This window comes from Bombyx mandarina, chromosome 16, assembly GCF_030267445.1.
Source record: "Bombyx mandarina strain Sakado chromosome 16, ASM3026744v2".
Classification (NCBI taxonomy): domain Eukaryota; kingdom Metazoa; phylum Arthropoda; class Insecta; order Lepidoptera; family Bombycidae; genus Bombyx; species Bombyx mandarina.
In genome coordinates this window covers 3,330,828-3,355,897 of record NC_143222.1, presented here as the reverse complement: position 1 = coordinate 3,355,897, position 25,070 = coordinate 3,330,828, and the positions used below count along the sequence as shown (strand labels likewise).

Below are 25,070 nucleotides of genomic sequence, written 5' to 3'. Positions count from 1 at the left end.
ATATAAAATTATATAAAACATTAATAAAATTAAAATTGTCGTTTCTGCGAGTCCGTTAAGGGCCAAGCGTATGCACATAATTAGAATTGACGTAACGATAACAAAGGGTTTGAAATTGAAACAAAAAAAAACGAGGATAGTATAGATAGGGGCAGATATAAATGCTATAAAACGTATCCCTTTGATATTAGACATCCCCCTCTTTGCGTGTGGGAAGCCGCGGCTTGTGCATTATACTGGGACTTACTGGGTTTAAGTTTTAATCGTTCCCGTATACCAAGCGGATCCGGGACTGTATTGTTTAGTTCGAGGTACCTTTGAAGTGGTTTTTGATTAACACTCATGTGTCACATCTACGCAAGGGGCAGGATGAATGCTGTACTAACGCACGACCTGGTAACACGTTCCGAATTATTCGATTTGCGTTGTAGTATGCAGTATTATTTGCCTATTTTAATTTTTAACGCCTGATTGGTTCCGTCTGCTTGACAGCTAAATTGAGCAAATAAAAACAAGTGATATCTTTCAAATTATACCTGGTTTTGTAGTCTCGTTGGTCGGGCGGTAACCGACTCATTTAATGTGGTTTTATCAAATACATTTGGTATTGGAGTGTTTTATTTTAATCCTACCTCAGCCGACAAGAGCTTATGTCAGCGTAACTTAACAAGTGGGTGAGCTCACGGCGCTCAAACCTGACGACGTTGTTAACACTGGCCCTAGCAAGAGCAGTACTTCGCAGAATCTACCACCGGATCGGAAACGCGACCCACTGAGAAGATCCGGCGAGAAACTCAGTGGGCTGTGTCTGTGGGTTAATTAAATTTCCGAGCCCTCCGTCGCAAGCGACGGGTTCGACGAGAACGATGACCGGGTTAGGGGTGTGTACTGGTCCTTTCTGTTTTTGTTCTCTTTTGTGTTTTTATGATACCCATAACACAAGCGAATGCACAAGCTTTGGGTATTTAATTTTATGTTTGACTGCTCGTTGAATAGTAGAATTCGAATTACCATGAGAAACGTTTAGAAATTAAACTTTGGCTCTTGCCACATATACACGATCTTCTGTTGGGTTCATATATGTGACAGTTTGTTACTTTCGATATCCTATTACAATTGTAATAATTTTCGGTGTAAACTTGATTAATAATACGTCAGTACAATTAAGGCGACGTAACTAACCCATAGACACAGCCCACCGAGTTTCTCGCCGGATCTTCTCGCGATTCCGGTCCGGTGGTAGACTCTGCGAAACACTTCTAGGGCTCGTGTTAGCAAATTCTCTCAGATTGAGCCGGTGGGCTCACTTACCGTCCGCGAGAAGATGGAATCTCTCCTTAGGCTATCAGCGAGTAGGTAGGGAAAAAAAATACGCCGATGTTATTCAAACTACTGTTTTCCCGATGATCGAAATTCGACTATAATAATTAATGCCTTAAAATTCATTTTACGTTTAACATTAACACTTTTGTTTTGTAAGCAATCGAGAATCGGTATAAAATAAAATATAAAAAAGAAAATAGTCTTTGTTTATTTATATGTATGTATAAATAGCTACGGATGAGTTTATCATTCTTGGTGACCTTAATACCGACCTTTGACTAAATTTAATCCATTTTTTTAATAGGAACAGTAATGTTATTTTGTCATACAGCTATGTATTCGCTAAAATATTCCGTTTCCGTAAATGACTCGTCGTTTGTCAATTGATTTGAGTTCCATCAGTGATCTTCCAATGTCAAAGCTAAAGATAGAAGTTGAACTTATGGCAAATCATGGTTAACAAGGCGTTTTCTTAGCAATCAAGACGAACAGCCTATTGATATATTAATTTACGTTTGAATTCGTAGATAATAACTAACAAAAATATCCACTCGCCGCGGAAATTTTTTTTAGTTTGCAAATTACACATGTTTTATTGAGATGATTACTTAAATAAAGGATCTTAAATATGAATTACAATGTATTTATTAAGAAACACATTGCATGATGTACATAGATCTGTTGCTAACTGGTCAGTCACTCAACTCAGACCTTTTATTTTTTCGTGCTGGGAACCGAACCTCCTACGAGGTCCCGCGTCTAGGGAGTGCGCGAAGTATGTGAGGCGGTACGGTCTATTGCGGACACATTTGCGGACTCCGCAGGTGTTGGGAGCGGACCGCGGGCCCAAGTGATGGAGCTTAGGACACTGCTCACTAAACGACTCCCCTGTACTTTTTCACCCGACGTCCGATTTCCGTCCGCGGTCAAAACCCGGTCAGAGTAGGGTCCTCCCACGGTCAACACTACAACCAGACTTGCGGCACCACCCCGAGGAGGCCTTCTCGATACCCACAGATATTATGTTATGCCTAGTTTTCGAATTCAGTATTTGTGTTAATCACGAAAATTTGTTATTATTGTCTGAGCTTATACATCTAGTCAATTGATTTCGTAACATGTTGTTCAATTAGTTGATATCATATTGTTACAAAATTTTGTATGTAGTTTAGTGTGGCTTCATCAGTAATTATAACAATAATATTACATACGCATCATTCCGATGTGTGGTTGTTGCGCAATTTTATTATTTTAGTCAGCACATTATAGAGCACGTGGCTTCGTTATGTTCTGATGAATCATTTGAGACGACACCTTCAGCTTTTCGCTATCGTACCTAGAGTTCCTCTATACTTTCTAGAATTGTTGAGTTTATCACAATTCGTTTCCAGTGTTTTTTTTTTTGCTTAGTTGGTTGCACGAGATCACAGCCCGCCTGGTGTTAAGTGGTTACTGGAGCCCATAGACATCTACGATGTACATGCGCCACCCACGACATAAGTTCTAAGGTCTCAAGTATAGTCATAACGGCTGCCCCACCCCTAAGGTCTCAAGTATAGTCACAACGGCTGCCCCACCCTTCAAACCGAAACGCATTACTGCTTCACGGCAGAAATAGGCGGGCTGGTGGTACCTACACTCGCGGACTCACAAGAGGTCCTACCACCAGTAAAAAAGATCTTTAATGCCACGTGCCATTCGAGCTAAGAATGAACTCCCCTCCGCGATTTTTCACGAGGACATGAGATGTCCTTCTTCAATTGAGGTTTGAGAAGAGTATATAGCAGTAGGAAACTGCTTGGGTGTGGCTCAAGTATTTATGGCCATTTAAGCCATATGCTCATTCGCTTACAAAGGCAATCAAAAGACGCGTTTCATTTTACTAATCATATCCCACTGTGACCGTTCCGTGATCGATACGAAAACCGCCCATTATTAAATTACTCTTATCGTACGTTTACGAAAATATAACAGAAACCTACAAAAAGTTTCAATCCAATCGGACAAAAAACGAGCTAGAGAATAATGCCCTAACAAATTACACCAAAAGATTCCTCTTTACATAACTACTTAGATTAGAGAATTCCTATAGAAACGTCGGGATCAATAAAGATAAAGTAGAAAACATTTGGAAAGTCGTAGCTACGCTCTCTCTCTACGGCCTGTTCGATGTCACAATTATAAGCATTAATTTAAAAAAGCAAAACGTCTGGTCTATTACAATGTCGGAACGCGCCTATTTAATCAACGATTCAGATCGCAGTAACGTGAACAGTGACCGTTGGAACATGATAGAAACGAAACGAATCGATCAGTGATACGAATGCGAACGATGCTATAAGGAACGTCAAGATGATGAAGTTTAAATCGTTGTTCCGTAGAGGACCTAGTCAGGGGAAACAGGAGGCCACGCTGAAAGGAGCTCCTTCAGTGTCCAGCCTCGATTCCAAGCACCACAAAGTAGCGCCCGCAAGAGACAAAGCATTGAAGATCTTCGGCTCGAAGGAGAAGCTGCACAAGGCACACAAAAAGAAGGATCTCGGGAATAATAATGCGGTTCTAGAGGACCCCGAGCTTAGAGAGAGCTTGGAATACGAAGATGGACAGGTCGGAAGGGATTACGGAAGCGCCGAGGAGCTGGGTGGATCGGTAGACGAACGAGGCTCCCAGGAGTACGTTAGCCTGCCAGTCACTTTAAATGCTGACCACATGCCGGGCTTTCCGGACGTGGAGCTCATGCCTGCAGCTCCATCAGAGGTATGTACACGGTTTTCTAGAATACACGTTAGCAGAGCAAACTTTTATTGTCTTATGTGGTCATTTAAGCTTGGGAAAAAAAAAAACAATATTATGATCTTAATACTGGTCAACATATTAATTCTAGTGAGTAAATAAAATGTCAAATTCTATAACAATGCGTGTCCAAATACGCAATCCGAGTTTTATGAGCGTATTTTCTTTCAGTCAAGTAATTGGCATGGCGAATCCCATATACATGTCTATGATATGCCGGCCCTTGAGAATTTTTTAACACTTATGCACTTATGCAGGCAGATATCAATTTTTCTAATTAAATTCGTACCTAACTTGTGTTAACGGATGATTTTAACTATTACCACTAGGGGCCACAGTGCTGGTCACTTAACATGCATTTCAGTTTGAAGGCTTCGATAACCATTATAATATACTAGCGACCCGCCCTCGCTTCGCTTCGGAAACATTCAAACACACATGAAACCAAAAAAAATATAAAAAAATAATTAAAAAAAGTAGCCTATGTTCATCAGGGACAATGTCGGCTTCGAATGGAAAAAGAATTTTTCAAATCGGTCCAGTAGTTTCGGAGCCTATTCGAAACAAACAAACAAACAAATCTTTCCTCTTTATAATATTAGTATAGACAAATGAAACTTGCCCATACTCGCATGGGCAGTATGCTCAACTAGCAGTAAATCAAGGTTTGTTCTACATATATACCATACACCGAAGATCGGACTTACTAGTGTAAATTGTTAGGGACCTATGTCCAGCATACGACGACTGTGGGCTTATGACGATGATGATGATAATTGGATAATACTCAGAGAATGTTGCTATTCATCATTAACCAAATCCCTTACCATTAGGCCTTACCCTTCTTATCCTTACGCTCACGAGAAGAATTAGGATAGTGCATAGTTGCTTTTCTGGGCCTATATCACACAAAACCCTTACCTTTGGCTTGATAGGACCATGTTCACAAGACAAAGGTGGATTTTTTTTATATCTCACATACGATGTCTGTACATATGAACTGATATCTGTTCCAATATCTGGTAATTGGTACAATGTGGGGTAACAAAAATCTTGGTCGATTCTTGACCTATCATTTTAACGTTACAGGCATCATTAATATCAGGAGCCCGTGAGATAGAGACATTGAGGAGGGAACTGGAAATAAGCGCAATGGAACGAGCACAGCTCCAAGCGAGGGTCGACGAACTCCTTGAGAAGGCCACCGAGGCTGATAGACTGAGAGCTGAACTGGATAAATTGAAGGTTCGTGGTGATTAAACCTGCGGTCATTGATTTTAGACGTTTCAGACTGCAGTCGTATTTATATCAAAGAAATGCTTAATGTCTAGTTTAGAGCAATGTATGCGTAACAGTTTCTGATTATTGTTTTTTTTTATTGATTAGATCTGTGGACGAGCTCACAACCCACCTGATGTTAAGTGGTTACTGGAGCCCATGGACATCTACAACGTAAATGCCGCCACCCACCTTGAGATATAAGTTCTAAGATCTCAGTATTGTTACAACGGTTGCCTCACCCTTCAAACCGAAACGCATTACTGCTTCACGGCAGAAATAGGCAGGGCGGTGGTACCTGCCCGCGCGGACTCACAAGAGGTCCTACCACCAGTAATTACGCAAATTATAATTTTGCGGGTTTCACTTTTATTACATGATGTTATTCCTTCACCGTGGAAGTCAATCGTGAACATTTGTTGAGTACGTAATTCATTAGAAAAATTGGTACCCGCCTGCGATTCGAACACAGGTGCATCGCTCAACACGAATGCACCGGACGTCTTATCTCTTAGGCCACGACGACTTCATATCGACGCTTGAAAGGCAAACGTGACTAAGCGACAATAACTGCTTTATACATAAATGATAGTCAATAACCATGTCCGGTGCGCAAAAAATATATATTTCTTGGTCTATTAAAATCATTTCAAACCTACAGCTAGATTCGTTAGAAGATAAATTTTTTCAGGTATTTCAACTTTAAATTAGTCTACTGTAAAGTTCAAGTTTCAAGCGTCGATATAGATAAGCAAGCCAAACACTCAACAAAAATGTTTACGGGCGTCGGCCACTAGATGGCTTCGCTTCGATTAGTTTCTCATTGCTCCTGTAAATGGCAGCAACATAATATTACCTATCCTATATTTAATTTTTAATGAAGGATTTTGTAAATTTTCAGAAACGAAAAATTGAGGCCTATAAAATCAAAGGCAGCTAAACGCCTTAATGTTGTAAAATGGATTAACAATGGCACTATTTTGTTAATCAGTTGGACACGCTTTAGTGTTTTAATGTTATAACAAATGCAGCTAAATCTCTAACAAATTCAATTCAAAACTTTCATTTTTACTCTGTACTAAGTACTAATAAACGAAGTTTTATCATTTAAAATAAAGAATATCATAGCTATTCTAACAAAGCTATTTCAGCTTCTCAAGCCAGGAGTGTTGCTAAGACTGGCCCTAGCAAGAGCAGTACTTTGATGGATCGGGAGGATCCTTAATGACGTGTTTAGCGCCGATTTTTGTAGTTTACCTGAATATTTGACAGACTTGGATTTAGCTGCCTTTGATTTTATAGGGCTCAATTCATAAAATTTAATCCTGTATTGTGTTTGCGTTTAGAGCGTGGAAGCGGAACGCGAGGCGGCGCTAGAGCGTCTCGCCGACGAGAACGGGGCGTTGCGCGCGCGGCTGCGTGGCGTCGCGCACTCGCCGCTCTCCGACAGCGAGAAGCGGCAGCTGCTGCTCGCGCCAGCACCCCGCCGCATGCACTCCTCGGCGCCGGCCTCCATAGCGCTCGCCCACAATGTACGTAGCCCGTTAAGAAACTTATAACCATCGGACATCATCCAGTCACTTGAATTGACGTCTACTTACTCATCTTCCAGCTTTGCCTTTAGTTTATACTCTTTAAAAACGTTTAGCAAAATGGAGCTATTTGTTTATCGAAGAATTGGCATTATAATTAGCCGTGGCGAATTTACCAGGGCGAAGGCGACAGCGGAGAGGCGAGCACCCCGGAGTGGGACAAGCACTCGTCCTCCTCGCTCAGCGAGGTGTCGGTCGCGTGTCTGCAGGACCGCATCCTGCAGATGGAGGAACACCATTATAGGTATACTAATCTATTTATCCCTCATTGACTATTTGGCGGGAATGGTAGGCAGCGGCTTGGCTCTGCCCCTGGCATTGTTGAAGTCCATGGGCGACGGTAACCACTTACCATCAGGTGCGCCGTATGCTCGTCTGCCTACAAGGGCAATAAAAAAAAACGCGTCGAGTGAAGTTGTGTGATTTGTTTTATTTTGTCTATTTAGTTGTTTCTTCAAGTTTAAATGTGTAATAAGGGTGGCTTATTAACTGAATAATATCTGTGAAGGTGCACAAATGTGGGAAAATGAAATAGAGCAGCTGGACGTAGCTTCTGGGGATCCTGCAAAAAGCCCACTGAAAAAATCTCAGTAAATGACCACCATTTTACTGAAATCATATTTCATCCCCTATCATCTCACCTCATTTTATTTAATTTCATCTCAGTTGATTAATGTCTCAAATTAATTGTTACTAGATGATGACTAGATTTTTTTTTATCGCCAACGCCATCTTGTTGTTTCTTTAAAACGGTTAGTTGCCCTCAATTAAGAAAAATAGTATTATTATTCGCCAATAGATGTCGGGAAGAGTTGATTATTGTAAACACGAATAAAACAACATTTTCTGAAAATAAATCGTAGCTAGATCGATTTATCGCCCCCGAAATCCCCTGTATACTAAATTTTATGAAAATCGTTGGAGCCGTTTCCGAGATTCAGATTATATAAGTATATATTAATACACAAGAATTGCTCGTATAAAGGTATAAGATAAGTATAAGAAATATACTCCTCCGTCCGCGCAATTTTCGTACAAAGAGGGGTACAAAGTTTCTGCTTCGCATATTAATATATAGAGAATATAGTCTTCAAAAAGTATAGTATCATACTAGTCATAAGATATATATTACGTTTTTCAGCACAAGCGAAGAGCTCCAAGCGACGTTGGCGGAACTTGCAGACCTGCAGTCGCAACTGGCCGACGCTCACGCGGACAACGAGCGTCTGGCTGACGAGAAACAGGTCCTACTGGAGTCCCTCTGTCGGCAGACCGAGAAACTAGAGGACAGCAGGACGAAGGTGGGTAGGAAGATAAAAATTGTTTTCTTTTTGTAGTAAACACCTGGTACAAGTAAATGGTATATAATAGCTCCTGCGTCCGTATTCCGGTAGACTAAGCAGCTATGCCCGTGCATCTACCGTTTTTATTTTGCATTACATTACGTGCATAAAAAGAATTAAATTCACCGACCGTTTGCGGTTATTTGGACGATTCCAATATACCATGTATAATCTAGGTTGTATGATTCAAATTAGGTTTTTTTATAAAAAATATCCTGCATATTTGCCGGTATAAAGTTTTTTTTTGTACACACAGCTGTTGGAAGAAACATGACAATAAGGATACAGAGTCCAAGGGCACTACTTATTTCATGTTGAAATCTCTTCCACTAGAGCTGCAGGAGGAAAGAAGAATTAGGAACACAAACCTAGCGCATACAGTAAACATTACATATAATAATATAGACATATTACAAGATACAAAACAATATAATATATACATACAAATACCCACACACACACATATATTATACAGACACATACATAATATACTTACTTTATATTATAATACATTATACAAATATATATACTTTTATCTAATATGGTAAGGATAAATAGTGTTCTTTAACAGATGATTTTATGAAAATAAGGTCAATTGATGGAATTTTTTGTTTTCATGTAATAAAATATTTTTGCAGGTGGACACACTACAAGAGCTATTGTTGCGTGAGGGCATTGAACCCGTGAACCTGGTCCCCGGGGACACGGATCAACAGCTGTTCGCCATGTTGAAGGTAACATCTTCAATGTTGACTTTGCTTTTTTTTTAAAACTCTAAACGTCAGTGACGTAAGGTCGAAAATGCTAGATCGAATTTCGAATGCAATATTTAATATTATAATACATTTAAAAATAGCAATGGAAGGATGTGGAAGCTCCAAAAAAAAAGGTGACATATTTCCGTTTGGGAGTGATTTTTGCGACAAGAATACCTTATAAATACATTTATGCTGACGAGAATTATTTTTATAATTTAATATTAAATATTTCTCAAAAATATCTGAGATTTTTTTGTGGCGTCTCATGCAGATTTATCAATTGTATAATTTATGGATATCATTAAACAAAGATTGATGTTGTATTATTACATAGTGTGCACTATTACACATACAATGTGCATAGTTACGCATCCACGAGCGGTTGTATGTTTTGGAAGCCAACACGGATCAGTATACCACCATTCTATGTCTGCCGCAGACCAGCCATCCTTCCGGTATAAGGACACAATACAATTGCGACACTTCCGACCTCACGTCCCGAAAACCGTTTGAGTCTCTGAATCGATTATCATCAAACAACATGTTGTTTCTTTTTTTGTTTAAAGTGAATCTCAATTTGCTATCCGCAGATGTCGCAGGAGGAAAGAAAGCATCTGTTAACCAAACAAGAACAGCTGGAAGAGGAGTTGAGTCAATTGAAAACTAGTTTAGAAGAGAAAACCAAAGAAAATGAAGCTCTCAGTGAAAGGATTAGGTGAGGTCCTGACGTTGAGATGTTGATGGGAGTCGCACGCACGCTGCGATTAAACCAAGCGTTAATGCATCATAATAATACGGCGATTTGATATGATATGATATGTCTCCCTTTGCGGTCGTCGTGGCCTAAAAGATAAGACGTCCGGTGCATTCGTGTTGAAGCGATGCAGCGGTGTTCGAATCCCGCAGGCGGATACCAATTTTTCCATGAAATACGTACTTAACAAATGTTGACGTTTGACTTCCACGGTGAAGAAATAATATTAAAAAATAAAACCCGCAAAAATTATAATTTGTGTAATTACTGGTGGTAGGTCGTAGGTACACGTTTTGTGAGTCGGCACGGATAGGTACCACCACCCTATTTATTTCTGTCGTGAAGCAGTAATGCGTTTCGATTTGAAGGGTGGGACAACTGTTCTAACTTGAGATTTTAGAACTTATATCTCAAGGTGGGCGGCGGCATTTACGTTGTAGATGTCTATGGGCTCCGGTAGCCCCTTCACACTAGGACCGTGAGCGAAAAGAAAAGCTCCGCTGGAAGCTCGGTGCGGGGATGTATGCGGACCAGACTCCGCTCCATTTCTGCCGCGAAATCCTCGCACATTCCCGTCTGAACACCAAGACAACCGTTGGAGTATCATCATATCATCAGTATAGTTACAACGGCTGCCCCGCCCTTCAAACCGAAACGCATTGCTGCTTCACGGCAGAAACAGGCATGGTGGTGGTGCCTATCCGTGCGGACTCACAAGACGTCCTACCAGCAGTGAGGTTACGTTCCGTTGTGGTGCTGGGGCAGGTCGCTGGAGAGCTCGCTGGAGTGCTCGCGCGCCGAGAGCGAGCTGGAGGCGCAGGCGGCGCGGGAGCTGGCCGCCGCCCGCCAGCACCAGGTCGCCACGCTCTCCGACCTGCTCGACGCCGCTAAAGCCAAGGTCAGCACAGTGACCATACTCTCTGTACTTCAGTTTTTTTTTTATTGCCCTTGTTGGCAGACGAGCGTACGTCCTGATGGTGAGTGGCTACCGTCACCCATGGACTTCAGCAATGCCAGGGGCAGAGCCAAGCCGCTGCCTACCGCTCATCGTCTACAGCGAATGGAAATTTACGAGTCATGTATTGTATAGACAGGGCACGCGCGCATTCACATCAGCACTTTTATATCGCTTTAGTCAAATCGTAATTTAACACTAATCATACCACCACTTACTGGCACCTTTATCTACCATAGCGAGTAGATAAACGGTATACGACAAGTATTACTCAAAATAAACAAAACAAAACAGACAGAAAGTAGTATAATAACATTAGATCAATTGGGAAGAAAAATTAATGAAGTCAAATGTGCAAAAGCAATAAGATGGTTACGTACATTTTCAATGCAAAAGTTCCAAATTGGTCATTTGACCCGTTATGGTATATTTAGTGATAAAGCGCATACATAGATAGAATTAGTTACTTGTTAGCGATGTATACATATAATAAACACATATTCTTTGACTATCCTAGAGATTTCTTCCTATCTAAATCTCGAGTTGTATACGCCACATTCAGCAGCGCATTCAGGAAAGCTGAATAATTGTTGAATTATGAATATAAGTTCGGATCAGACCAGCTTGGAACCTTTGAATAGGGCGTTATTAAAGGGTGATTGCCAAACGGAAAAAAATTGTATATATTATTTTAAGATACGTTTTTCAAAATATATATTTAAAAAATTACAAAAAAAACTTTACGATTCACTAAGTTTAATATTGAAAATGTTTGGGTTGACATCACGAATTCGAAAAGTTCCAGATTTGCAACTATTTGTACTGCCTACGTCACAAAGGTCAAAATCAAATGTAGTCAGTAATCAACAGTTAACATCTTTTGAACAAATGATTTGCTGATCTCCATCGAACAGCAATTATGTACCTATATAACTATTACGGCCATCAGTAACTTGACCTTTTAGCCCATCTGAGTTATAACAAAATTAGTCGCAATAACCTGAGAGTTTTACTGACACTTCAGTGTGGCTGCTTAGTCCGATCATCGCTCTCTTTTAATTTCATTAGGTTAATAAACAATTAATAAGTCTAGTGATAAAGATAGTCAAAATACGTGTGGTTTGTGTAGCACTTTCTATGACACTGTCAAATGTATTTAAAATAATAGAAACATAAGTAACGCTTTACATGCAAAGAGATGTTTTACAAATAAATCGAACAAATGTGTCCTTAGTGCGAGTTTTTTAAATTTCTCGATAGCGTAAAAGTTAACCCTAAATTCTATGGAATTTAATTATTTGCTTATGTTTGGCGCTAACGGCGCTGTCCAACTGTTTACAAATTTGAGTTAACTTTTACGCGAGAACGTTAAAACACTCACAGTAAGCAGACTGGTAATATCTGGTAATGTGTCGTGGCATGGCTAGTTGTCGGAGGGCGCGGGCGCGGCGGCGGGCGCGGCGGAGGCGGAGGCGGCGGCGGCGGCGGCGCGGCGGGACGCGGAGGCGCACGCGCAGCGCGCGCACGCCCTCGCCGAGCGCCTCGCGCACGCGCACCGCCAGCTCGACCGCGCCCACTCCGACGCGCGCAAGCTGCACGACGACGCGCTCGTAACTATACCCTTTTGTTTTCCTACCTAACCTGAGAGCCTTAAGAGGCTATATCAGCGTAACCTTAACTAGTAGGAGAGCTCAGGGGGCTCAAACCTGACAACGCTGTTAACACGAAACCTAGCAAGAGCCGTGCTTCGCAGAATCTACCACCGGATCGGAAACGCGACTGTCGTGAAGTATTTCTGCCGTGAAGCAGTAATGCGTTTCGGTTTGAAGGGCCGGGCAGCCGTTGTAACTATACTGAGACCTTAGAACTCATATCTCAAGGTGGGTGGCGGCATTTACGTTGTAGATGTCTATGGGCTCCGGTAACCACTTAACACTAGATGAGCCGTGAGATCGTCCACCCATATTTGCAATAAAAATTAAAAAACTACTTATAAAGAGCGTGGTAGTGTTTAAATGCACACAATTTGCCCACAAATGCCCTTAAAAGTAGACGAGCACATGGCCCACCTGATGGTGAGTGGTTACCGTCGCCCATCGACTTCAGCTATGCCAGGGGCAGAGTCAAATCGCTGCCTACTGTTAATAAAAAGTACTAATAAAAAGTACTAAAATTCTCAATTTATTTCTACACGACCCAGTGGGAATCCGCCGTATAAAGGCCAGTTACCTATAAATTGTTTATCGCAAACGTTCTCAGGTGTCTCGCAACAACGCGAAATCAACGATCTCCGAGCTGGAGTTCCAGGTCGAGCAGCTGCGGCAGGAGAAGTCCGCCATGCAGGGCGAGATCAACACCCTGCAGGAGAACATTTCCGAGATGCAGATACAGGTGCGTACTGACGAACCAACGTCATATGGATAAGTGTTTTTTTTATTTTTTATTGCTTAGATGGGTGGACGAGCTCACAGCCCACCTGGTGTTAAGTGGATATTGGAGCCCATAGACATCCACCACATGAGATGTAAGTTCTAAGATCTCAAGTATAGTTACAACAGCTGCCGCGCCCTTCAAATCGAAACACGTTACTGCTTCACGGCAGAAATGGGCAGGGTGGTGGTACCTACCCGCGCGGACTCACAAGAGGTCCTACCACCAGAAATAAACCAGTTTCTCGCCGGATCTTCTCAGTGGGACGCGTTTCCGATCCGGCGGTAGATTCTGCGAAGCACTGCTCTTGCTAGGGTTCGTGTTAGCAACGTCATCAGGTTTGAGCCCCGTGAGCTCACCTACTAGTTAAGGCTACGCTGATATAGCCTCTCAAGGCTATCAGCTTAGGTAGAAAAAAAAAAAAAACTGACTAACCAACGTCATATGCATATGTGGATAACATTCCCTTGTTTGTTTTAATTGATCTGCTGTCCCCTGATTGTAGTTTAGAAATATATCGATACTAGCCGTACTCACCCGCTTCGCCGCGCGAATAATTTAGAATTAGCATTACTATTTATTGGCATTATTATTAGGGAGTTCAGCACTCCTATAAATATTAGCCTATCCATTAAGTACATGTATTTTCTACATGGATACCAAGTTTCAAGTCAATCGGATGCATGGTTCAGTAGTTCTAACGGAACATCCGTAAAAACCACTGTAGATTTATATACTAGTATAGAGTATAGATTCGATACATCGAAAATAATAAAATGTATGATAAAAATTGTGATATTAAATCGTTAATTTTAATTTTAATCTTAAACTTGTGAAGTGATCAATTTTATGTTAATCAAAATAACGGCTTCCAGGTCCAAGTGGCTACTGACGAGAAGCTGACGCTGATGAGTCGGGCCGGAGAGGCTATCGCCAGAGCCACGGACTTTGAGAGGCAGCTCCAAGAGGCTAGGGCCAGGAACGCTCAGCTCACGAGGGACAGAGAAAGAGACGTGAGTATACTAAAAAAAAAACTGAAGAGGATTTTTTTTTTTATCGCTTAGATGAGTGGACGAGCTCACAGCCCACCTGGTGTGAAGTGGTTACTGGAGTCCATAGACATCTACGACGTAAATGCGCCACCCACCTTGAGATATAAGTTCTAAGGTCTCTGTATAGTTACAGCGACTGCCCCACCCTTCAAACCGAAACGCATTACTGCTTCACGGCAAAAAAAGGAGAGGTGGTGGTACCTACCTGTGTGGACTCACAAGAGGTCCTACCACCAGTAAAATGGAAACCACCAGGAAATGATTGAATGTGTAGGTATCACACCCTACCTCTACTTATATCTGCCCTCAAGCATTCATGCGTTCCAGTTCGTCTTAAGTCTTTAAGCTATACAGTTGAGATCTCTATTCTCAAGGTGGTGATATTTATATTACGAAATTTTGGGAGACTTATGTACTGACGTATGTATGTACGATGTATGACTTATGTGATATTAGTACTCTCGGTAGACTGACGGTCCGAATGTTGTTATTCGGAACTTGTATATGAAGGTCGTCAGCGCAAAAGTGGCGTAACCCACATTTTTTTTATATTCAAGTTTATTATATGTTTAATGGAGTTTATTTAAAATAAAATATAATGATGCAAAACCGGCCTTAGTTTCACCCATAGATAACAGATAGCTTTGTAAACATTATTTTTGCGAGTATTGTTTTTTTTTGCCTACTCAAATTCAATTTCAAGAAAATTCAACCTAATTGCCTCCATACTGACTATGGTAAGCTTAGGTCCCTTTTGCGCTGACGGCCTCATATATATGCAAGCTTATCTTGAAAATGTCGTAAGCAAGACATTCAAGCATCTGTCAAATATATTGTGTTCTATGATAGCGACCCTCTAGACAGGAAATTCTCCATTCTCTTACCATCCCGTTATGGAATGAGCTCCCCTCCACGGTGTTTCCCGAGCGTTATGACATGTCCTTCTTCAAACGAGGCTTGTGGAGAGTATTAAGCGGTAGGCAGCGGCTTGGCTCTGCCCCTGGAATTGCTGAAGTCCATGGGCGACGGTAACCACTCACCATCAGGTGGATGCTCGTCTGCCTACAAGGGCAATAAAAAAAAAACCTTGGAGACGTTAAGTTTTTTTTTTTTGTTAATTTACAGGAAGCCGAATGGAAGCAATTTCAAAGTGATCTACTGATGACGGTGCGAGTCGCGAACGATTTTAAAACGGAGGCCCAGCGTGAGCTGGAGCGACTCGTCTCCGAGAATAAGATCGCGCGCGACCGCATCAGGCTGTTAGAAGATCAGATACACTCGCTCAAAGGTGAGACAGAGATGCCCTATTGAGATCTTCAGTTGTTTGAAAGGGACCGCATGATTTTTGGACTGCCCACGCGATGTTCGAACGCAAATGTTATCTGTTCGATTTTGTTTCGAGATTAGTGTAAGGTTATCGAGTTGATTCGTATCGATTTTGTGTATCGATTAATTAAAAGGGCATGTGCTGCTAAATTTCTGAAAGTTTTGTAATATACTTGCGTACTAGAACTTGGACATAGAAATGCATGGATGTTTTTCTTATTATTATTTTCTTTTTAGTAGAAAATAGTTTTTATTGTGTATACTAGAGCAGAATTAACATGCATTACAGTGCACTAATTCTGTGTAAGGCTTGCGTTAATATCCACGTCAGTCTCATAGAACTAACTAACGAGATGTAGCATGTACTTGGCGTATTTCAAATTGGAAGTTTCGTAAAGTAATGAATTATCTTATTTTAAATATATATTATAATAGAATTGTCTTAATGTACCATATAAATTAAGAGCGAAAAACAAATTTGAAATGGTCCAAGTCAAACGTAATGTAATGTATATAAATGTCAACTCCTTCTCAATATTCTAATCACCGTTTTTAATGTACCATAACAGGTATTGACAGGTCAGAATCAATGGATAGCGTAATTAATTGCTCTGAAGACGAGAGATTGTTATCGAAAGACACGGATTTGTGTGATTCACAAAGCGATTGTTCGTCTAAAGACGTTTTTAAGAACATCACGACCAGATATTTGTCTAGAGTTCATAGCGTCTCCGATCCTCCGCCGCGTGATTCGAGTATCGTAGATCAAGCTTTCCGCAAACCGAATAACTCGGATTGTAATATCGATGTGACGAATGGATTGAAAATTGAAATCGATAACGTGACGACAGACGAAAGCAATGATGACGAAAATATAACAAGTGTTGTTTCCGATGCCGAAGAAGCTGGAGATGAGGTCGTTTCACCTCTATTTCATAACAAAGAGCTGAAGCGACAGGAGGCTGTTGACCTTTTCAGCGAAAAGCTTCACAGACAAGACGCTTTTGATAGTGATGATTTGGTAACAATGAACGATACGGAAGCGGTAGTTGAAAATTCTACTGCGAACGTAAAATTGGTTTCGCAGTCCGAATCTGGTAACGTAATAGAACGTAGAAACAAAACGGTGTTCGGTACAGAAATTTCGGGTTTACTGAATGGGAAACCAAAGGCTTTAAGTATGGATAGTTTGAATCCTAACACCGAATTCAAAGAGGTGTTAAAAGAAGCCACCAGTATAGAACTATTTCATTGTGGCCCTAACGAAAGCGACCTGTCTATATTTACAGAAGGGTCTGACTGCGTTTTTTTATCGCCCATCGAAAAAAATAACAACGATTCTACAAAAAATTGCAATTTTATTAAAGAACAAATGGAAACGCAGTCTCTATCTCCATATAGCGATTTCGTGGATTACGCCAAAGACATACCAGTTGTTAAGGCAGAGTCTATTCTGCCTTTTCCTTATCCAAATGACATAAGAGTGGAACCGACTGTTGATATTTTAAAACCATTGCCCCAAACCAAAGAGCAAAGTCTAAGAGTGTGCACAGACGATAAAATCGAAAGGGATTTGAGAAAAGTAAACGAAGAATTAAAATTGACATTCAAGGCGGCCATAGAACGAATAATTGGAAATAATAGAACGAAAAGATCATGTCGGATAAAATCGAACAGTTCAGATACGTGTTCGGTGATTGATGTTGCGCAATACAATGATTATATTGACGGCAATATTGCTAAGGAGGTTTTATCTAGTCTTCAATCAAAGTCAGTCGATAACGAAATCAAAGATTGTGAACAGAATGTAAATGAACATGAAAAGAAAAACTTAGACGGATCCATTCATTTCCCATTCAGCTCTGTAACTGAAGGGACGATACCTTTAGTAAATATAATAAATACGAACGACACTGATAATGAAGTGAAACACGACAAATCGGATGATAGTGGCGTTAGTTATCATTTAAAAATAAACACTAGAGATCCATTTCGTGGTCAAGCACCGAAAATTGTTGCAGTGCACAACGCAGTCGAGCCTGTACAACGACCGGCAAGAAAGCTAAAGACCTTTGTGTCGCCGATCAAAATACTCAACGGAAATATTGATCCAACATCGCCCATTATTATAAGTCCCGTTTTAATACAACCGATACTGCTAAAACCCTATAACGCGACGCAGAAATGTATTGCGCATCATGATATTAAGCAAGATAAGAAAACGGTTTATTACGATGATACCGATCAAGTTCTGAAAAAAGAAGCAAACCCTAGCGAAGTCAAAACAACCGAAGCGAATGTAAAGAAGAAAGGCATTTATCAGAAAAATACGAAGACCAAACAATTGCCATTCTTGTCTTGGAAACATTTGGGTTCCAATGACGACATATCGAAAGAAGACCCGAAATCACCAATCAAAAGTAGTTGGAAATCTTCAGAAATGTCGAAAAACGATGTAGGGAAATTAACCAAAACACCGGAATGGTTGATCGACAATCAGTACTACCAGCCTGTCGAAAATGTTCCTTTCGTTATAAACACAAATCTAAGCTCCACTAAATCAGTTGAAGAGGAAGTCAACATCAAAGAAGATGTTAAGCATATGAATACATTCTTGCCGCATTCAAGGCGGGAATCTGAAGAGAATTATTATGAAGAGATCGGTCCAGTTCTACCCACTTACTTGGATAAAAACGTAGCGGACGATGATAAGTTAACGAGCAGAAATCTTGACGATTTCGCTTTCATTACCAGAGAGGAAATCCTGAAAGTTCCTAGGAAACCGAAGAAACCAAAGAAAGATGAAAGACAATCAAAACTAAGTTCTGATGGAAACTTAACGAGCATAGTAAAAGAATTGTCTGGTGTTACTAAATCCGTCATAACGTTATCTCGGTCTCCGAGTGCGAACTCCAACAAGAAACCTAGTGGCTCCATTGGGGAAATAGTACAGAGCTTAGAGAGGAAACCTCTAGAAGCTCGGAAGCCGGACGTGCCGCTGCGAAAGTTTTCCTTAGAACAAAAATCTCCAAGAACCGATAGCGGGTCGTTGAACCGCGATAAACCGTATTGGAAGACGCTGGAGCACAAACGACTCTCGCACCCCATAAGGTCATTGAACGACCCCCTCCCGCCCAGACCGCTACGTAAGTTGGAAGGCTTTTGTGACCAGGAACCTAAACGTGTCGGTGTGAACTAAATGTAAATAACTGTTTATGTATGTTTGGCAAGTCTAATGTCGAGTGGTTTGTTGTTCTCATTGGGTGTGGGGTGTTTGGTGGTGGGTCTTGTGATTTTGTGTGTGTGTTCATTGAGGCTATTTCACTGGGACTATGTCAAGTTAAACCTTAATACTGAAATCGTTTTCTGCGAATCAGACAAATTACTGATATAGGTGATCGAATGACGAACGCTATACGGACTAGTTCAAACTTATGTTATTGACAGCATTGGTGTCGGATACTATAAATGAAGTAGCGATACATATGGAAATTCCTTTCTGTTTTACTTAGGTATATATGTATATATATAGTACATACAAACGGGAAACATTATTCATTATCAAAGTTAACGAATTCAATAATACACTGTACGGTTCTCGCAAAACTTTAACGTGTCGTCGAAGTGAATGATAATAATTCGCTCAAGTGTGATTTTGCTATTTTCCGCGTAATTTCACACGGAACACCTTGAAGTATAGCGAATGTAATGTAAATAGTTATTTTGGCATTATAAGGATATTTCAGTTTTACAAATTCACAATTCATTCACTGTCTAAAATGAATTTTTTTTTGTTGCAAATTATTAATTGTAACATTTATCGCCTTATGAGCTATCAGCAGTATCGTCTTTGCCAGCCAACGACCTTCTAGTACTCGGCAAATAAATTTTCCAGTTTAAATCTTTTTAGAGGTCTAAAATAAATTTCTTTTTTAATTCATGTTCCTTTTGAACTTTATAAGCGAGATGTTAAGGTATAGATTTGAATGCGCAGCGATGCCGCCTAGAACGGAAGAGCCGCCGCCTCCCCCGCCCCTGCTGAGCAGCGCCTCCCTCCAGGACATTATGGCGACGGCCGCCTCACATCGGCGAAATAAAGGTAAATTATATATAAATAATTGGATAGTTTTCTTTTATGTAGATTGGCTGAACCTGGCACCACCAAGTATAAGAAGAAGTGGTGTACCTTAGAGGAGGATTTTACCCGAAGTGGGTCCGTACAGAAATAATGTAAATAATAATCTATACATATAAATAAAATTGGAGTGTCTGTTTGTAATATTGAAATAACCGCTTTTTGCTACATGCATATGAATATATATACACCAAAATAACATTTTTTACAATTTTTGTCCGTCCGTCTGTCTGTTTGTTTGTTCCGGCTAATCTCTGGAACGGATGAAACGATTTTGACGGGACTTTCACTGACTTTCAAAGAGCAAACAAACCTGTTCATCCCACGAACGTTTGCCCGATGCGGTAATCGAACCCACGACCCTCGGCACAACAGTCAGGGCTGCTAGCTACTGCGCCACCTAGTCAATCTGTTTCAACATGCTTATATTAGCTTCGTATGTTTGTATGTAACAGAATCTTTGAACGTCAATTTGACGGACTCCAATACTGTTTAAGGCGGTTACAAGGCTATTTACATTCAATATCAAAATTCAATACAACTAAGACTACGATCTCATGTCTTCAGATGGATGGCCTCGATTCAGTTCGTCTGTTCGCTCCGATATCCCTTATACACAAGTTAGACCATAAGTTCGTCTGTCCCTTATGCGCTATGAACATAAAACATATACATGGGTAATTCATATAAGTGCTTTTTGTCTATTAAAGGGGTGAGCCGTCAAGATTCGAGGTTATCCGTGAAATCCCTCATCGAGAGCATTGAGAACGCTGCGAAGGCGGCCAAGCAACAGTCTCCAGCGTCGACCCCCGTCAACGAATGGCCGCAGGTGAAAATGAAAGCTTTTTCTATAGTACTAGTCTCGGGGACTGCCTGGTAAACTTTGGGTTTACGAAGAGATCGGTTCTCTCTGCTTTATGTATGCACTATATCAGGGCATATACAGCACCGATAATACCAGCACCAATCAATTACATCTGCGGGTACATGGAAATTTTCAATGTAGTGCTAGGGTCATTTTTTTTTCTACCGAAGCTGATAGCCTTGAGAGGTTATGTCAGAATAACCGGGCGAGTAGGTGAGCTCAGGGGGCTCAAGCCGGGAGTGCTGCTAACACTAGCCCTAGCAATCGCAGCCCTAGCTTCGCAGAATCTACCACCGGATCGGAAAAGCAACCCACTGAGAAGATCCTGCGAGAAACTCGTGGGCTGTGTCAATGGGTTAATTTACTCGAAGAGCCCTTCGTCGTAAGCGACGGGTTCGACGCGGACGGCGACCGGTGCTTGAGGTACCTAAAAGCACCGTTAATGGATCGGCAGGATCCATGATGACGTGCTTAGGGCGACGTCGGCTGTTTACCATTCGGTCCACAGGATCGACTATGTAATTACCGGCGGCCACGACAAGAGGGTTTTCATGTCGCATCGCCTTCTCAAAGTGGCGCAATGATGCCGACTGTAAATACTTACTGACTGAGTCGAGCTCCAGGTCATCATGGAGACCCCCTTCCTTAGGAACTATTGGTGCTAAGTAACGTCTTTCTTCGAACGTACTTTGAGACGGAAGATTTAGGCGGTAAATAGCTTGGATGTGTATCCGCTATTGGTGGGGGCGGGAAGCCATAAGCTGGTGATCATTCGATGCCAAAACAATAATTAAAAAATATATATATTAACATCTTCTAAAAAAATTTTTACACTACTGCCCTTTGATTTCTATGTGACAGTCGATTTTGATACGTACTTCGGTCGATAGAATTTATAGTTTAAAGTTAATCAATTGATTAAATGTAGGTGCAGACCGCAGCCAACGTCACGCCATCTAGCGGCGGGATCAAGAACGGCGTCAGTGAGCCCACCACCGCGGCTGGCGCCGGACTGGCGGCCGCCAAGCCGCAGGCGACCCGCGCCGCGCGTCCCCCACCCGCCGCCGCCGGTGAGTACGCGCTCGCGTTTCTAAATACAACCACGAAGTCGACCGAACTAGTTCTGTCTCTTTCCTTTGCCTTTGCATGCGCCGAGCGTGGAAGAGACGGAGTTTGCCTTTTGATTTCTAACCACAATTAACACTGCATTTATTTAATTAAGGAAAACGCCATTTTACCGTTTGGAAAAATATTTCCGATTGGATTTGGTGTTAATGAGTTTGGAATTAATTGTTTTTATTTTATACGAATTTGCTATCTGGACATAATTATGTTAAAGACTAATGATTGATTAAAGATTTTGTTACTTATGTAGGTACAATGAATGCCACTGGACCCCTTGAGACGTTATTTCGAAGTTACAATTGCATTTGAATCACAATTATCGTTTTGAACCCTAATGAGTGAACGATTCGCAGAATAGGCCCTATACGGGCGAGTTCACAGTCCATCTGGTATTAAATGTTCGTCTGCGCCTATGGACATCACTAAATCAATGCCGCCACCGACCTTGAGGCATGATGGCGTAGTGTCGATAATAGCGCCTAATGTCCCACTCGTGCAGCTTAGAATGCGCCCCAACGACAATTGTTTTTGTTTTTCAAATTTTGTTCATTTGATTTTTATTACCAGATGATATTTATCAAGTAAATATTACCTAATAAACTTGGCATTGTCTGTTGAATTTGAAAATAATCGCATTGTTCGATACGCCATCTTATCTATTGTTACCGGTGGTAGGACCTCTTGTGAGTCCGCACGGGTAGGTACCACCGCCCCTCCTGTTTCTGCCGTGAAGCAGTAATTCGTTTCGGTTTGAAGGGTGGGGTAGCCGTTGTAACTATACTGAGACCTTAGAACTTATATCTCAAGGTGTGTGGCGCATTTACGTTGTAGTTGTCTATGGGCTCCAGTAACCACTTAACACCAGGTGGGCCGTGAGCTCGTCCACACATATAAGCAATAAATAAAAAATCTATTAGGAGACGACTATTTTAAAACTCTGACTCAAAAGATACACAGATCGTCTAGATGTTTACTTATTAAATTCTTAATGATTTTGTGCATAAAAATTGTCTAATCTAAGCTTGTATTATGATTCGCATGGACGTTTCGCTTTCTTTCTATTCCAGCACGGTGGCATGAGAAATTCTCATAAACTTCTTGCCTTCTAATTTATATGTTGTTTGCATTGTTACTAATTTATTTAGAAACATTATTTGTTTAATCCAGTGATTCTGAACCTTTTTTTTGTTGCGGCATATATTTAACGATTTCAAAATTTGGCGGCACCCAAAGAAAAAGATAAAAATTATTTACTTACTACCGAATCACATACATTTGCCAATTTTAACGAAAGAAAAGGTGCAGTAACTACTATGCAACACCTTGTGAATCCCAACTATCACTAAAACAACACGTTTTGTACGCAGAAGTGGCAAGTGTGCTCCGAATTGAGACATATTCCTATTGCTATGCACGCCGCTTCATCATAATTTGGCACTAAGAAAAAACCGCGTTGCAAAGCAAATAATAAAATTATTTATTTTTTTGTGGATTTCAATATATATTCATGTTAAAAATATTTTTCTTTTTAAATGATATAATTTAATAATATTAACATTATTATATATTTGCAAAATTTGGCGGCACACTTTTGATATTTGGCAAGACACAAAAGTAGCGCGGCACAGTGGTTGAGAATCACTGGTTTAATCATTGTAATATTTAAGCACACAATACACAAAACATTTGGTTATGCAAATGAAGTACAAAGTTTAGAGTTAAGCCCTTCAGTGTGCAGCAGAACACTACACATTCTATACATTATTATATGTATAAATAATATTCTTTATAACAGAAAAATTATAAGCTCGCAGTACAATGCCTTAACGTTAATAGCGATCTATTCCAGGCAACTGTTCTTCGTACAAAATAAAAATAGAATTAGTATAACGGTAGATTGTGGTGTATCAATTTAAAATAATTAGTCGGTTGACATCGGAGTAAAATGTTAATTAAATTTCATAATATTACTTAATAAATATGAAGATATACAAACATACATTACATTTATAGTATGTACATGCACTCGCATACATTTCTTTATGCATACTAATGAATATATATTAATTTAGCATACATACATATGAGTCGACTATTATCAAAGGCGGCAATCTGACTTTTGGTCAATGATTGGTAAATCAGAAAAACGAATTATTGACTTTGTATTCCATTGGCAGTCACAAAACTCTTCGGAACGACATCTTAGATAAATAACAGGTTAACTATTAACCTTTATTTAATGCAGGTTTTGAACCGTATTCTTTGAAGGAGACGATTATATTCAAATAAATCTGTATTGACATATCAATAAAAAATTTTTGTCCAAATGTACAGATTGCCGCCTTTGATAATAGACGACTCATATGTACAAATATAAAGGCTTCGTCAAACAGATGTGTCGAGAGAAGGGCTGTCAGCCCTAACGCCGCGACAGAGCGTCGCGTACTTATAGCGCTGGCGCTCTGTTTGACGGTATGTTACCATAGTAGTACAACACATCTCGGCGTCATAGCGCGGCGTCAGTTTAGCGCTCTGAAGCGCGGTAGTTACGCGTTCTGTTTGACGAAGCCTTAAAGCATGCCCGTATATAAAAACCAATTAACATTTAAATAATTTACTAATGTTCTAAAATTGTTTGAATTTGTATACTAATAGAAAATTATTTTAAATTATGAGTAAATTGTATACGATATTCCTAAAAAGATTATGAATTATTACTGTTATACTGTAATATATGTATTAGTGTTATAAAGTAGTACTGTTTAATATTTTTTACAAAAGTGCTATCTATCTCTTAGATTTTAGTCTTCCAACATCATTTCTTCAGAGATTTTAATACCGAATAATAGAAATAGTACTTACTATGTATATCACTTTTATTTTACTTAAATAGTAAAGCTAAAGAGTTTTCAAAATAAAAAATACTATTTTCGACTACCTTCAAATTACCTAAAATATTTACAACTTACATTTGACTTACGCTTTTTTCATGATATCTAATATAATATGCCACTAATGCGGTACTAACCACGCATCATTGCACTGTTTTAACAGCAAATATTTATTATTATACATTTAAAATCACATATCCGCTTATTTATGTGTCCCATATGACGTCCATCAAACTACAAAATCCGTTCGGAAGTGTTATTCTGAATAAATGAAAATATTACCCATACAAAAGAATTGCTACTGGCTTTAGTGATGATGCCTCAGAAGTCATGGAACATTGACCTTTATTGTGATTAGTGTTTATTTATTTATTTGGGAAACCAACAGTACAAAATAAGCATATAATATTGAAAAAAAACTAGCTAAAACAATAACCAAACATGTGTCCA

General features: G+C 40.2%; 1 protein-coding gene across 9 annotated transcripts in view; it reads left to right on the top strand.

The window, feature by feature from the left end:
* Nucleotides 1-25,064, top strand: part of LOC114252761 (uncharacterized) — a 102,123-nt gene extending 77,059 nt beyond the window's left edge. For 5 of the 9 annotated variants that reach the window (XR_016324346.1, XR_016324348.1, XR_016324345.1 and 2 more), the window contains exons 2-19: nt 3,580-4,080; nt 5,206-5,361; nt 6,741-6,926; nt 7,106-7,230; nt 8,128-8,287; nt 8,968-9,063; nt 9,678-9,802; nt 10,607-10,739; nt 12,224-12,406; nt 13,056-13,187; nt 14,102-14,239; nt 15,404-15,566; nt 16,174-18,750; nt 19,599-19,703; nt 20,450-20,568; nt 21,533-21,674; nt 22,797-22,893; nt 23,382-25,064. Coding sequence is in view for 1 of the 9 variants with exons in the window: in XM_089733647.1 (XP_089589773.1) it covers nt 3,705-4,080; nt 5,206-5,361; nt 6,741-6,926; nt 7,106-7,230; nt 8,128-8,287; nt 8,968-9,063; nt 9,678-9,802; nt 10,607-10,739; nt 12,224-12,406; nt 13,056-13,187; nt 14,102-14,239; nt 15,404-15,566; nt 16,174-18,750; nt 19,599-19,703; nt 20,450-20,568; nt 21,533-21,674; nt 22,797-22,822 (4,942 nt within the window). In the remaining 8 variants the exon portion in view is untranslated. Of the gene's footprint in view, nt 1-3,579; nt 4,081-5,205; nt 5,362-6,740; nt 6,927-7,105; nt 7,231-8,127; nt 8,288-8,967; nt 9,064-9,677; nt 9,803-10,606; nt 10,740-12,223; nt 12,407-13,055; nt 13,188-14,101; nt 14,240-15,403; nt 15,567-16,173; nt 18,751-19,598; nt 19,704-20,449; nt 20,569-21,532; nt 21,675-22,796; nt 22,976-23,381 lie in introns of those variants that run through there. The other 4 variants (XR_016324342.1, XR_016324343.1, XR_016324344.1 and 1 more) reach the window with 2 other exon arrangements.
* Nucleotides 25,065-25,070: the final 6 nt, after the last annotated feature.